At 52.6% G+C, this 13,005-nt stretch overlaps 1 protein-coding gene across 2 annotated transcripts in view; it reads right to left on the bottom strand.

The window, feature by feature from the left end:
* The window catches only part of Foxo3 (forkhead box O3), a 100,635-nt gene extending 89,318 nt beyond the window's left edge, over positions 1-11,317 (bottom strand). The window contains exons 1-2 of one of the 2 annotated variants that reach the window (XM_040728303.1): positions 11,266-11,317; positions 7,961-8,690 (exon numbers count right to left, since the gene is read on the bottom strand). In XM_040728303.1, the coding sequence (XP_040584237.1) occupies positions 7,961-8,578 (618 nt within the window). In that variant the 5' untranslated portion in view covers positions 8,579-8,690; positions 11,266-11,317. Of the gene's footprint in view, positions 1-7,960; positions 8,691-9,710; positions 9,944-11,265 lie in introns of those variants that run through there. The other variant, XM_013115798.3, reaches the window with a different exon arrangement.
* Positions 11,318-13,005: the final 1,688 nt, after the last annotated feature.

Here is a 13,005-nt window from a genome sequence, read left to right as displayed (position 1 = left end):
CCATTACGGCCAGGCTGCCTAGCCAGAGGTCCCTAGATCTGCCGGCCTCTACCTGCCAGCGCTCACCACACAGCAGTGGGCAGGCATGTGTGCTCGCGAATACACCTCAAAGGCTAGTGGGATGTGGCAGCTAGAGTCTTCTGTGGCTCTTACTGCCTCAAGACGGGGTCTGTCACTGGACCAGACACTTGCTGTTGGGGGCTAAGCTGGCCAAGGAGCTCTTGGTTTAGGGGCACAAGCAGCTGTGTCCTGGCCTTTTGCTAGGATTTGAACTCAGGTCCTCGTGCTAGAGAGCAGGTGCTCTCACCCATGCCATCTCCCCCGACTACCATGTCAGCTTTACCCAGACTCTCTGGGGAGTCGAACTGAGTCTTCACACTTGCGTGGTAGGCATTTACCAATTAAGCCATCTCCCCAGCCCCTTGGTATTAGGTATAAATAATTATTCCTACAAATAAATATCAGGAACAGATATGCTAAAGAACGAAAGGCAATGGGAGCATTTGTAGTTAGAAGCATACTCATGGGTAGTAGCAGACAGGCATGTGACCCCAGCCTTCAGTACCTGAGTTAGGAAGAAGGCAAGTTCAAGGACAGTCTAGGATACAAAGCAAGACTCTTAGAAAATTAAATAAAAATTCTCACTGAACTATTTTAGATGGAAGTAATCACGGGTCTTAGGAAACTAAGGTTTTCTTTTTAAAGGTGACATTTAGGTCTTTAATCTCCATCTCAAATTATGCTTTTCAAATGATAACATTTAGCTACGGAGCTCTATATAGTATTCATTAAAACAAGACATCTTAACTTTACGGAGAAAGACATACTCAGGATCAGCTGCAGGACTGGGCATTCTGCTGGCTCTCAATGTAGATTCTCAATGGCTTCAGGAGCTAAATTACCATTTTCAGAGCTATATAGACTGCAAGGAGAAATACAATATGGATTCTCCCTACACACGCACATACACACAGGCCTTCAAAGAAGTAACCAGTGAACTTTTAAATAGACACTAGAAGCCACCAATCACTTCCCCATGGATCCTGTCATCAGCTCCTTCCAGAGGAAACAAATGTCTGTGCTGTTGGTCTGGGTGCAGAATTCCTGCCTGGGTCTGGCCCCCTGCAACTGTGTCATGTGCCTTCTGTGTCTGTGATCTCTTCCTCACTACCAGAACAGGGGACATCTGACAAGTATGAGGAGCCCCAGGAAAAACCTGCTTCTCTTGGCTTCCCACCGTGGGCCAACCATAGCACAGCTGCTATAAGGACCATGGCCCAGAGAAGTTAGCCTTTTTCACTCTGCAATGCTATCCCCATAATAGTCACTGGGCACTGAAGAGGAAAAAAGAAAAAAAGATCTCAAAATTAGAAGCCCAAACCGCCCTCGAGAAGTAGGACACTTATAAACCAGCCTAGCCTACAATATCCTTCAGCCACACATCTGCACCCCACCACGCAGGATCCAGCACAGCCCTCCACAGGGGCTAACTGTTCTTTTGCTTTCCCTAAGCCGGAAGGGGATGAAAGTGGTCCGGGCCATGAATACAATGACTAAAGTTACTGAAACTCTCTGGCAGTGATGTAATCAGAATCTGGGTCTTCTATCTAAGTCACTTGCCTAACCACCTATTCAGAAAGTGCCTAACTCAGAAAAGCTGCAGGTTGGTCATGTGGACAGACTGCAGGCACCTCTTCCTTCACAGGTGACTTATTTCCCAGCAGAGGGACACAAAACTTTAAGTGTATCCAAGGCTTATGTCCCAAAATACAGAAGATTACAAACAACTTCATTCACTCACCAGCCTTGCTTCTATGAGAGAGGGTAGGAACTTTCCGCTAACAACTGTTCAGTGACTCTCCAGAAAGACAGAATGCTGCAGACAGACAAGTCTACTTCATCTTTTCCTTAATGAAATGTCATCCCTTACACTTTCTCCCATTTCTGGTGTGAACTGTAGCTTTCAGGGACTTTAAGAATAGGAAACAAACACTGCCAGAAACTGGACCTTCACATCAGATCATGTCAACATCCAAGCCAGGAGGACTAAGGCTGCTGACACCTTCACACCTGCAAGTATCCAGGTCACCTCAGCTCCGTCCTGAGTCACAGTTTCAACTTTCAGCAACAAGAATCTCAGAAGAGGGCCACCCTCATGGGCTGAGGACACAAGGAACCAAAAACCACCTCATGGTGTCATAGCACACCCTTGCCTGTCTCTAACTCTGTGAATACAGGAGAGTCAAGGGCAGATATGAAGAACCAGGCAGGAGTCATGGCGTGAGCTGGGCAAGGAAGTCTGAGAGGACTTCTTCAGCAAGGCAACTCAGAGTGCCGGTGGAGGATGGAAAAAAAGAAACAGCCACTCCTGTGAGAGTCAGCCTAGAGGAAGGAGGAGGAGCCAGAGAGAGCAAACGAAGTAGGAGCTTGTAGAACTGGAATCAAACTGCACTGACAGGAGCAGCTGTGAAACCACAATGGCCAGCAGCAGACTACACGGCAGTGGTGCCCTAGACCCCCGTGAACACACTTCAACCACACCCCAGCAAGCTGTGAAACTCTAACCCTGTCTCGTCACACATGCACTCCTGGCCCAGTACTTCCCCACACTGAAGTGGAGCTCTCACGAACCCTTAGTTATGAACCTCAGTGAAAAGCAGTGCAGATGACTCAGCTCACTCAGGTTCCACACCCCTCAGAGGACCGCGCCTACCCCCCCCCCGCACCAGGCCTCATCAACAGAACTGAAGACCTCACCTCTGTGCAGGGCTGCAGGTGGCTCCAATACAGGCAGACTTTAGGAAACTCAGGGTTTCTCTCAAACAGACTCAAACTCGAGGTCTTGTGCTACAGAGGCCTTGCTTCTACACAGCACGCTCAAAGTGGTCTGCCCAGAGCAAAAGGCTCTGCAACAGTACCACAACTTCTCAGCAGGGGTGAGGCAGAGAGAAAAGCAGAGATACAGACTGCGACGTGCCGGGAGTGGGCAGTGCTTACAGGCTCACAAAGCACAGCCTTCACGCTAGCAGCCTGTCTCTCCCTTCTAGAACACAAACTCCTGTGAACTGGAATTTTATCTGCCGCAAACGACCACCGTGTCCCTGGGGCTGGGCAGTGTGCCCTGCGCACAGTAGGCGCTTAATACACGTATGCTGACGGAAGTGGGTACAAAGTGTTTCCCCCCGCCACACTCAGTTAGCTTTCTACCAATGTCAATGGATGGTAACACACTTTTGTACGTTTGTCCCCCAGCTCTTCCTACGGCAGCCATAAGGCAAGCTGGTTCCTAGACTCCTCCTTTGTGACACATAAAAAGGAAATTAATAAGTCAGGAAAAGGATCAAGTGTCTCTCACAAAGGAAAGACAAAAACAAAGTAAATGCCATTTTCTCTCCAGCCCTAGAAATCTGGCCTCTGGGGTGCCAGCAGTGGATGAGTGGGGAACTCACCAAAATGCACCCATCTACCAGGCTTGTATCTGCATCACCATCAAGGGTTTGGGGGGATGATGTATGCTAAGTCTTTTTGTTTTCCAAGTAAATAATTTTTTTTAGTAGGCAAGCAAGGCCTTTTCATTATCTTCCACATAAAACTATCTGATATGTTTAAATACAAATCAGAAGCAGAGCCCTAAAAAGTTTATCTTCAACATGTTCTATGGTATCACTTCCCTAAAATAGAACACTCCTAAAGTCTCCTAAAAATAAGCCTGCTATAGTTTCATTTTCTGAGGAGATAAACACATGAAAACACACACTTAGCTTCTTTCTGAAGAGTCTTTCTGTTACATGAGGTCAAAGATCAAAGTCTAAAAGGTCCAATTTCTTCACTCATAGGTCAATGACACAGCTTTGCAAAAGAGAAAACAGTCCCCGTGCAGGGCCGCAGAAAGAGGAAGTATGTTACTGAGAATCACTGATCAAGAGCACCACCAGAGGAAATTACAAAACAACCAAGGTCACGCAGAAGACAGATTCTTCACACACTGTTTAACTGGCCCTTTGGTATCCGAAAGGGAGGCAGATCAAAATTATAAACCAACATGGAATTACGACTATGTCATTTTGAAATTTAAAACTAAATTTTAAAACAAGTTGCAATGAAAATAACACTTTCTTAGTAGAGAATGTTGAAGTCTCCCCAGGTCTGGGACTCCTCCCTGGAGGCCTTATGGGCAGGGCAGGTCAACCCTCATCTTTCTGTCTTTTTTTTAAGCTTGGCAATACTTTCCCATGAAAGGCTTGGACTTGGAAGGCTTCCCCTCTGCACTAAAGCAGAAGTCTTCACAAGGTAGGCACCCACATAAACCCAGGGCTGTTTAGTATGACCCTGTCCTAACTCATAAGAAATGAGTGCATATGGGGATCTGGATAAATGATGAACACGGGTTCCTAATAAACCCTAGAGTCTCCAGGGTCTCCCAATACAAGAGGACCTGAGCAGACCCTCTATCGTGTCCTTCAAGGAAACCTAGTCTGAACAAAGCAACAGTAACTTTTTCCGATACAACCACATCTGGTTGTTCACTCGACTGTAACGGCTGAGGCAAGGGAGCCTGGGAGATAGCACCATCCTCCCAGGCTCAGCGGGCACTGGGCAAGGGCTTCCTCTTTTGTTAAAACGCTATCGTTCCTGACATTTGTGCTGCTTCAGTCTTCCCAAGAAGCCACACCGACAGATGACATACCATGCAGCTACCCAAATATGAAGCTTTTGCTTACCCCCTTCCTCCCCGCTACTGATGCCGACATAACCAGTGTCTTTAGGGGGACTGGGGACGGGGGAGGGGGGGACGGGGAGAGGGGAGGGGGACGGACAGCTGTGCTTGTCAGGAAAGCAAAATTTTAAAAGACCAATTTAAAGAAAACTGTGATAAAGACCGGAGACTAGAGGTACTAATTAGCCTTGTACTTCTTGTGACCTGAGAATAGTTTTCAATCTCTTGAAAACCAAGTTCTTCTCTAATAAAAAAGATCTAACGGCATCAGCAAACTTCATACACATTAGGATCACCTGAGGAACCAATGCCAGAAAGTGCTGATGCTGTCACACATGAGCCAAATGGCATTAAATTCTGAGTGCTAGTAGTTTTCAATTGCTCCCAGGTGATTCTAAAAAGTCAGTCAGTGCTGGAAATGACTGAACTAAAATTCCAACTTTCAAAGCCTCTTTAATTCTTTTTTTTTTTTTTGAGACAGTCTTTCTACTAAGTAGTCCTGGAATTTACCATGTAGACCAAGCTGGCCTCAAACTCAGAGACTGCCTGCCTCTGCTTCCTGAGTGCTGTGATTAAAGGCGTGCATTATGCCCCAGCTTCATTCTGTAATCTTAAAGTGATAATTCTGGTTGTAGAATCACGTGGTGTTCTGGCCCAAAAAGCCACAAGAGAAGTAAGTTTGAGACCCTGCATACCTGCCCTGTATGCAAATGTTCACAAGTTAACCTGAATTCTAGACATTTTTGGAAGCTAAACATTCTAAAGAGTAACTCACAATGAGAGTAGTATGGTTAAAGTGCAGGTCTCCAAAATGACTATTCATTGCAGGGGTCAGTTCCTAACGTCAGATGCATGGAAGTGGCTCACAGCTAGCTGATGACCTCCCCCCCTCTGGCCTCTTCTTCCAGCCCCACTAAACCAGCAGCAAACAAAAAAGGCTGGCTATTAGTCACGGGTAAACCAGCTCTCGTTCCAAGGGCCTTCTCTCTCATCATCATTAAAAATATGAACATCCCTGCATGGCTTTTGATGAAGGTCAACTTACAACTAAATTATATTCCTTTAAGTCTTCAAGGATTACTTGACACATATACTTAGAATTTAAAAAGTAATTGTAAAGCATATACCCTGAAACACATAATAAGTCTTGAAATATTCTATTTATAGTATTTCATATGCCTTTAGTCAAAGATAGCAGTGGGAGAAAAAAAGACTTTGAGACAAATAAAAGTTATAAAACCACATATGATTATGTCCCCCTTGGCTCTACTGAAATCCTGAAATCTTTATGAAAACTAACAATCCAAACACACAAAACTGGTGGTTTTTTTTTATTTATTATCACAATAGCAAGAAACACTCCTTACCGAACTAAATTGCTTTCCTAATCCTAAAAATCAGAGGAAAAGGGTCAGTGAGATGGCTCTTTGGTAAAGGCACTTGTCACCAAGCCTGATGATCTGAGTTCAACTCCCAGGATATACAAGGTGAAAGGCGAAATCCACTCAAAAGTTGTCCTTTGACTTACACACACATAAACACACACAAACACACTCATCCACTCACTCCTCCCTCCCTCTCTCTCTCTCTCTCTCTCTCTCTCTCTCTCTCTCTCTCTCTCACACACACACACACACACACACACTCATGAGGAAAGGTTAAAAAAACCCTTTCCTGTTAGTTTTTACAGTTAAGTAACCTTTATCTATTATAGCTAAGTCAAACATGTAGGATTTAATTTCAAGTATGAATTTTTGAGACACATTCCAAATTCCCAAATGCACCTTGCCCAGTTCTATACACACCTTCCAGACAATGCCCACGGGCATAAACCCTTGCCATCCACTTCAAAGCAGTGTTCAAGGTTACCACATTAGCAATGCTTTGAAACAGAAGTCCCATCCCTTCTGCAAACAACTGTCACCTCACACTCCTGTCATTCCTTTGGAAATCAATAAAATCAGATCAAACCTAAGACCTGTAACATCAGCATCTGAGTCATCTGCAAGGGGACAGGTTTGCGGAATGGTATCAAAGCACACACTCTGCTTTTAAACCATCTAAGCAAGCTTCTTCAGGACAAGAACCTTCTCAGAAGACACTTCATCGGCAAGGCTTTTCCATAAGCTTTGTTTCAGCTCTCCACAAAATGACTTGTTCTCACTTTATACACCTAAAAACCTAGAACCCAGAAGTCACCAAGCTCCACGGTGACAGCGATGTCAGGAAGAAAGCTGCCAGCAAAAGCCAAGTGGTGAGTGACAACTCCAGTGATGTGGAGGGGGAATGGGCCTGGAGGTACCCAGAAGAGCATGGCAGCCCGGCAGGGGAACAGGAAGTTATTACATCACAGCCTTTCCTCACCTCTCTCCCTGCTACGCGTTGGGTGCCCCAAGAGGCTGAAAAGGAACAGAAGTCTCTCTCCAGCTCATTTATAGGTAAAAGCCATTAGGGCCCAACCCTGCCCTCCCTCCCACATAGGTAAAGCTCAGACCCGAGTGCCCGTCCCGTGACACAGGCCTCAAACACTGCCTGCAGCAGCAGTGTAGGCCTCCACAGGAGCAGGCGCAGCCAGGACACTCTTGCATGACAAACCTAGCCTGTTCCAAGCCCCAGAGCATTTCAGAGGCTACCCGCTGGCAGGCTTGCTGCAGTGGCATCTCTAAATAAAGGTGTGGACGCAGGAAAGGCGTGAGAGCCGGTCGAATAAGTCTGCAATCATTGCTCTTTCTAGTGGGATCCATTTGCCTGTCGACACCCACTGGCACAAGTTGGACCCAAGGATCCACATCCAGTTTGCTCCTGCTACTGACTTGAACACACTTCCAAACACACAGACACACACAGACACAGACACAGACACAGACACACACACACACACACACGCCCCTTCCCTCCACCCACACTGTCCTCCCTGCATCCCACTTCCGCTCCCTCTATTCCAAAGTTAGCTGAGGACCTACCTCCTTGCCGCAGTCGGGGTAACCAGCAAATACAAATGTCCCCATCCTTACCTCATTAATGTCCCTTGCCTACAGCCTCCTCACCTAGGCATGCCCAAGGCATGCTCGGGATCCTCCTTTTCCCACTCTGAGGTCAATCCCAGGCTTTCCTCCTCCAGAGGTGGAAAAAAAACCACCCCCGCCCCCAAACCTCACAACAGAGGTTCCCCACCAACCCTCTCGAAGCAGGAGGAAAGGGTTTCAACACTCGTCTGGCCACCAGCCCCTGGTAGGTACCCACCTTCCAGCCTGCAGAACTGTTGCTGTCGCCCTTATCCTTGAAGTAGGGCACACAGCGCACCATCCACTCGTAGATCTGGGACAAAGTGAGCCGTTTGTCCGGGGAGCTCTCGATGGCACGGGTGATCAGGTCCGCGTAGGACAGGTTGCCCCAGGCATTCCGCCTTGAGGAGCATTTCCTCGGCTGCCCAGAGGCCCCAGCCGCCCCCGGTTGCGGCGGTGCCAGTGGCTGCTGAGGCTGCAGCGGCGTTTGCGTGCCCCCACTCAGCGCGCTGGCGGCGGACGCTGGCCCGGACCCGAGGTCTTGCCCTCCGGGCGCCAGCAGCCTGGCGGAGTCCTCGAGGAGTAACCCAGAGCCCAGCGTGCTGCTCAAGCCTCCGCCGATCACCATGGCCGAGCTGGCTCGGCCACCGCTGTCCTCGTCGTCTTCATCGTCGTCCTCCTCGGGGATCATGGAGTCTGCCGCCGTCTCCCCCGAGGGCTTGGCCGGGCTCGCCTGCAGCTCCGGCCTCTGCAGGGGCCACGTACAGGAGCGCGGCCGACTCTGGGGCTCAAACTCTGGGTCCAGCTCCACTTCCAGCGGAGAGAGCAGGACCGGGGAGGCCGGTGCCTCTGCCATCTTCGCCGCCTGCCCGCCGCCCGCGGCTCGGGCTCTCTCGCTCTCCTCTCGTGCCCAGGCTGGGTGCGGCGGGAGAAGACTGGGACGCCGCGGAGGCTCGGGGTCCGGCTGCCTAGGGAAGTGCCAAGACAGAGTTGGTTATCCCGTGCGGGAGCCTAGTCCTCCGAGACTCCTCGCCCGTCACCACCGCCACCACCGCCACCACCGCCGCCACCGCCTCCTCCTCCTCCTCCTGGATCGGGCGGACCTGGGGACGTGCGTCCCGCGAACCTGGCGCCGCAGACGCCGCCCCCTGGCCAGGCCGCCCCGGAGACGAGAGCGAATCGACGGCCGCGCGCGGGGCAGCCCCCTTCCCCGCTGCCGTCGCCAGATCCGCAGGTCTCTCCCGGGCTCGGTGGCGGGGCGGAGGGAGGGCGGGGGAGGGGCGTCCGCGCCTGGAAGTGGGCAGCCTCCAGACCCCACAGCCCAGCGGCGGGCGGAGAGAGGGCGGGCGTGCGTTTGTTTATGTTTCGCTCCAGCCCGCACTAGTGCCTCCCGCCGAAGCGCAGCCCAAGTCAGTAGAGTCCTGGGCTCTCCTCCTCCCTGCCAGGGCCCTGCTGCTCCCCCACTTCCCAGCACACCCCTCCCAGACCAGTGGCCCGAGTCGAGGGCTGGCGCAGGCAACTCCCGTCTCTTCCTCTCCACCCGAGGACCAGCGAGGCGAGCGTGGGGGTCTGGGCACAGACTGGCCAGGGTCACTTCCAACAAGGGATAGAGGGCCAACCCCGCGAGAGCGGCCACCAGGAGGATCCGAGGTGTATTTTCTTAGGGACGTGGGGCCCTCCGCCCCCTTCCCGGTCAGAAACCAGAGGGAGGAAGCAAGTGGGAACATAAATCTTCCAACAGGTCGGGAAGCGCCAAATCTCTCGGGCTGCCAGAAAGCCCGGACCAGCACGCTCATCACCTCCTTGCTCCCGCTGCTGCCATCTTGACAGTTCCCCCCTTCCCTCAAGTCCTTTAAAGACACTAGCGGGAGAGAAGGGGGGAGTACATCGAGTCACGGGGAGGGAAAGGGAAGCGCCCGGCCCAGCTCGGAAACAGATCCGGAGTCACTGGGAAGGCGGCCGCCCTACTGCACAGCTCCGGCGCCTACCTCGGCTCCTTCCCTTCAGGGACGAGGCGGGAGGACGCACGATTCCGAGAGAGCCCTGGGCACCGCGACGAGGGGACGCTCGGGCCGCCGCCGCAGCCCGCCGGAGGAACCTCCTGTCAGCCTGCGCGCCGCCGCCTTCCACATTCCTCCTCCTCCCTTCCACGAGCAGGGCGGCCGCGGCAGCAGCACAAAGTTATAGACACACGCAGGGAGCCTCAACCTAAGCTGACGGCGGGGCGGGTCCCCGCCCAGGGGGAGGGCTGGGGCGGGGGCCGGGAGTGCAGCCGTGCGTGCGTGTGGGAGTGCGCGTGTGTGCTCAGTCGCGCCTGCGCGGGGCTGCGGGCGTGGGGGGCGGGCGCGCGCCGTGGCATGGGACTCGGCCCGCTCTCGCAGCCCGCCGGCCGCGGGTCTTCCTCGCTCCCAGAACTTCAGCGGCCACAAAGCACCACGCCGGCCCGGGACGGCGGTAGAGCGCGTCGTGGTGCGCAGCCGCGTGCCCTCTCCGCTCCAGGGCCAGCATTTGGCGCGCGGGTCTCTGGCTTGCGCGCCGTAGCGCCGGGTTCGGAACCCACTCTGGTATCTGGTTCCTCGTTAGAACCTGACACCAGCTAACACCCGAGATAAGGCTCTGGCCGCACATGGAAACACTGGCCAGCGAAGATCGCGGTGCCTTGCAATAGGCACCAGAAGGTGTGAACTGACTCTCACCCGGGACGCCCAACCACAGCCGTGCTTGGCTTTTCACGCATTTCAAAGCAAACCGGTAAAAGTGTAACTCGGGAGGAAAAGTGCAGTGCGCCCCGGTCCAAAAAGCAGGAGCAGATACCGAGCCGGAAGCGGGCCACAGTTCTACTACGGTAAAGCAGCTGACTACGTGCCTGATTTTTTTTCTTCTAAAGTCTTCAGGTTTCAACTAGCACCTTCACAAGCCTGTATCCCACGGTCTGTGCCTCTAGACCCGTGCGTGTGTGCTTTTCTGGCCCACGTGCGACATGCGTACCAAAAGTCTCCCCGTTCTGATTCATGTGTGTCTTTCAAAACAAAATCCTCCCGCTCACTGCAGATAAAAGTCAGGGCCCCACAATAACCCAGTACTCAAAACATCGACCAGCCGAGAAGCGCCTGCAAAGGCCGCCTACCCTGGAACTCCGGCCTCCAGGCTTTGCGCGCGACCTGTCGCTCAAGTGACGTGCGGGCCCGCCCCTGCACCAAGCTAGTTCGACGCGTACAAACAAGATGATGTCATTGTCTCTACACGCGCGTGACCCCGGAGCCCTGCGCCGCGTCGCCATTCGCTGCGCCGCTACCTCGTCAAGCCACGCCGCGCGCTGACTGGCCGCCGCCGCCAGTCTCGGGGGCCCCAGACGCCCCTCTCTACCCCTCGCCCCCGCCCCCAGCAAATAATAAACAATCGAGTAAAATCGGAAGGACGGAGGGGAGGGAGGAGAGGGAGAGCGAAGGCGCTGGGAGAGACAGCCTTCGGGGCGCGCGCCGACGGCGGGAGGACTAGAGGGGGGGTCGTGCGGGGAGGAGGGTGTGGGGAAGAGGAGCGGACCTGGCGGCACGCTCCGTCAGGGCAGGAAACTCGCAGAACCTCGGCAAGCGGAGCCTGCGGGTACGGCGGGCGCTAGGGCCTCAGGTCCCGGGAGGGGCGGGGTGGGCGGGGCCCGGAGGGCGGGGCGGGGCCTCGCTGCGCAGAAGCCCGCGGGCGGAGCCGGGCGACACGTGCGGGAGGAGGGGGGCGCGCTGCTTGGGCTCGCCCGGGACGCGCGGCCCCGCCGGCTCGCGCGCTTGTTTACCAGCACACGTGTGTGTTATTTTTGAAATGGAATGTGGGACTGGCGGCGCGGCTGGCGCGTGGGGCCGCCCGCGTCGGCGGAGGGACGCGGTGAGCTGACAGGCCCGCGCGCTGCGGCCTCCGCGAGCGCAGCTTTGCCAGGCAGCCCGGCTGGCCGGCCTGCTCTTCCCCGCGTAGCCGGAGGTTCGGGCCGCGCGTCGGGACGGCGAGGTTCGCGCGCTACCCCGGCTGCTGCGGAGACGACAGGCGCCAGCCGAGAAACGCGGCAGCCCTTGCGTGCAGTTCGGGTTCCTGCCTTCCCGAGAACAAAGCCGCAGCCTTAGGGGGACACTGGTGCATACACCTGGACCACGAGGTGAACTCGACACCCTGCGTGGTCTGTGCCCTCTCCAATTAAGTGCAGGTTTTCGGCAGTGCATGGCTCGGCTCACGTACAAATAAATGCATTTCCGTCATCTCCGCTTGACTTTGGAAAGGGAAGCTGAAAAAATAAATTCTGCCTTCTAGGTTTGCTAGCTACCTTAGGATCCGCCCCGTCTACTCCACTAAGAAACCCCCGAATTTGATTTTAACTTACAGCCTGGCATTGTAGATAAGGATGTGGGGTCTCAAATTCTGCTTTTAGTGCCGGTGCTCCAGATGGGGTTGGGGATTTATGAAGAGGTTAGGGTTTATTACCCAGAACCTGGGTTTGTTCCCAGGTCCAGAACAGCTTTGCAGTGTGCAACGCAAACTCCAAAGATTTCACTTACTGTTTAAAAAAAAATCCTATGAAAGAAATCGATGCTTCTATAAGTCTAAGCAGTCCATCCCTTAGAGTGCAGAGCTGCAAAAGTAAAAAGAATGTGTTAACAATGGCTGGGCTCAGAGCCATTAGGTTTTTCTATAAACATGATGAGTGTTCGTTTAGAGTGCATATCCTAGAGGCATCCAAAAATTGGGGACATTATAAGAGTCCATGGATTCATTAAGAGCATTCTGATCAGGAGAGAAGGGAATGGGGGCCAGGCACACGATGCCATTTATCTCAAAGACTTAGAGTCTTAATTGGTGCCATAAGAGATGTTTAAAAGTTGAATAGTTAAAGAGTTTGAAATCAGTGCAAGGCAAATCTAGGACATGAATATAGTGTTGGGTGTCAGATGTGTGTGGTTCAGCCAGAGTTTATCCCTCTGGGAAAATTTTTATGACAATACAGTGAACCTCAGACATGTTCCCTTGCATTGCCTTTCTGTAGTGGGAATTTTCTTTGGGCCTTCAGCCAGCTCCCAAATAAAAACACAGAGACTTACTATCCATTATGAATGCTTAGCCTTAGTTAGGCTTGTCCCACTAATTCTTTAAACTTAATTTAACATGTTCCTCTTCCCCTACATTTTGCCTTGTGGCTTTTGACCTTTCTTTCATTCTATGTCCCACTTTTCCTGCTTTCTCAGTGGCTGGCTGGCCCCCTGGTGTTTCTCTTCAAGCTTAAATTCCTCTTCCTACTTACTCTCC

The sequence above is a fragment of the Mesocricetus auratus genome, unplaced genomic scaffold (assembly GCF_017639785.1).
Source record: "Mesocricetus auratus isolate SY011 unplaced genomic scaffold, BCM_Maur_2.0 Super-Scaffold_100018, whole genome shotgun sequence".
NCBI classification, from domain to species: domain Eukaryota; kingdom Metazoa; phylum Chordata; class Mammalia; order Rodentia; family Cricetidae; genus Mesocricetus; species Mesocricetus auratus.
The sequence above is the reverse complement of the archived record's forward strand: the minus strand, read 5'-3'. Positions and strand labels throughout refer to the sequence as shown.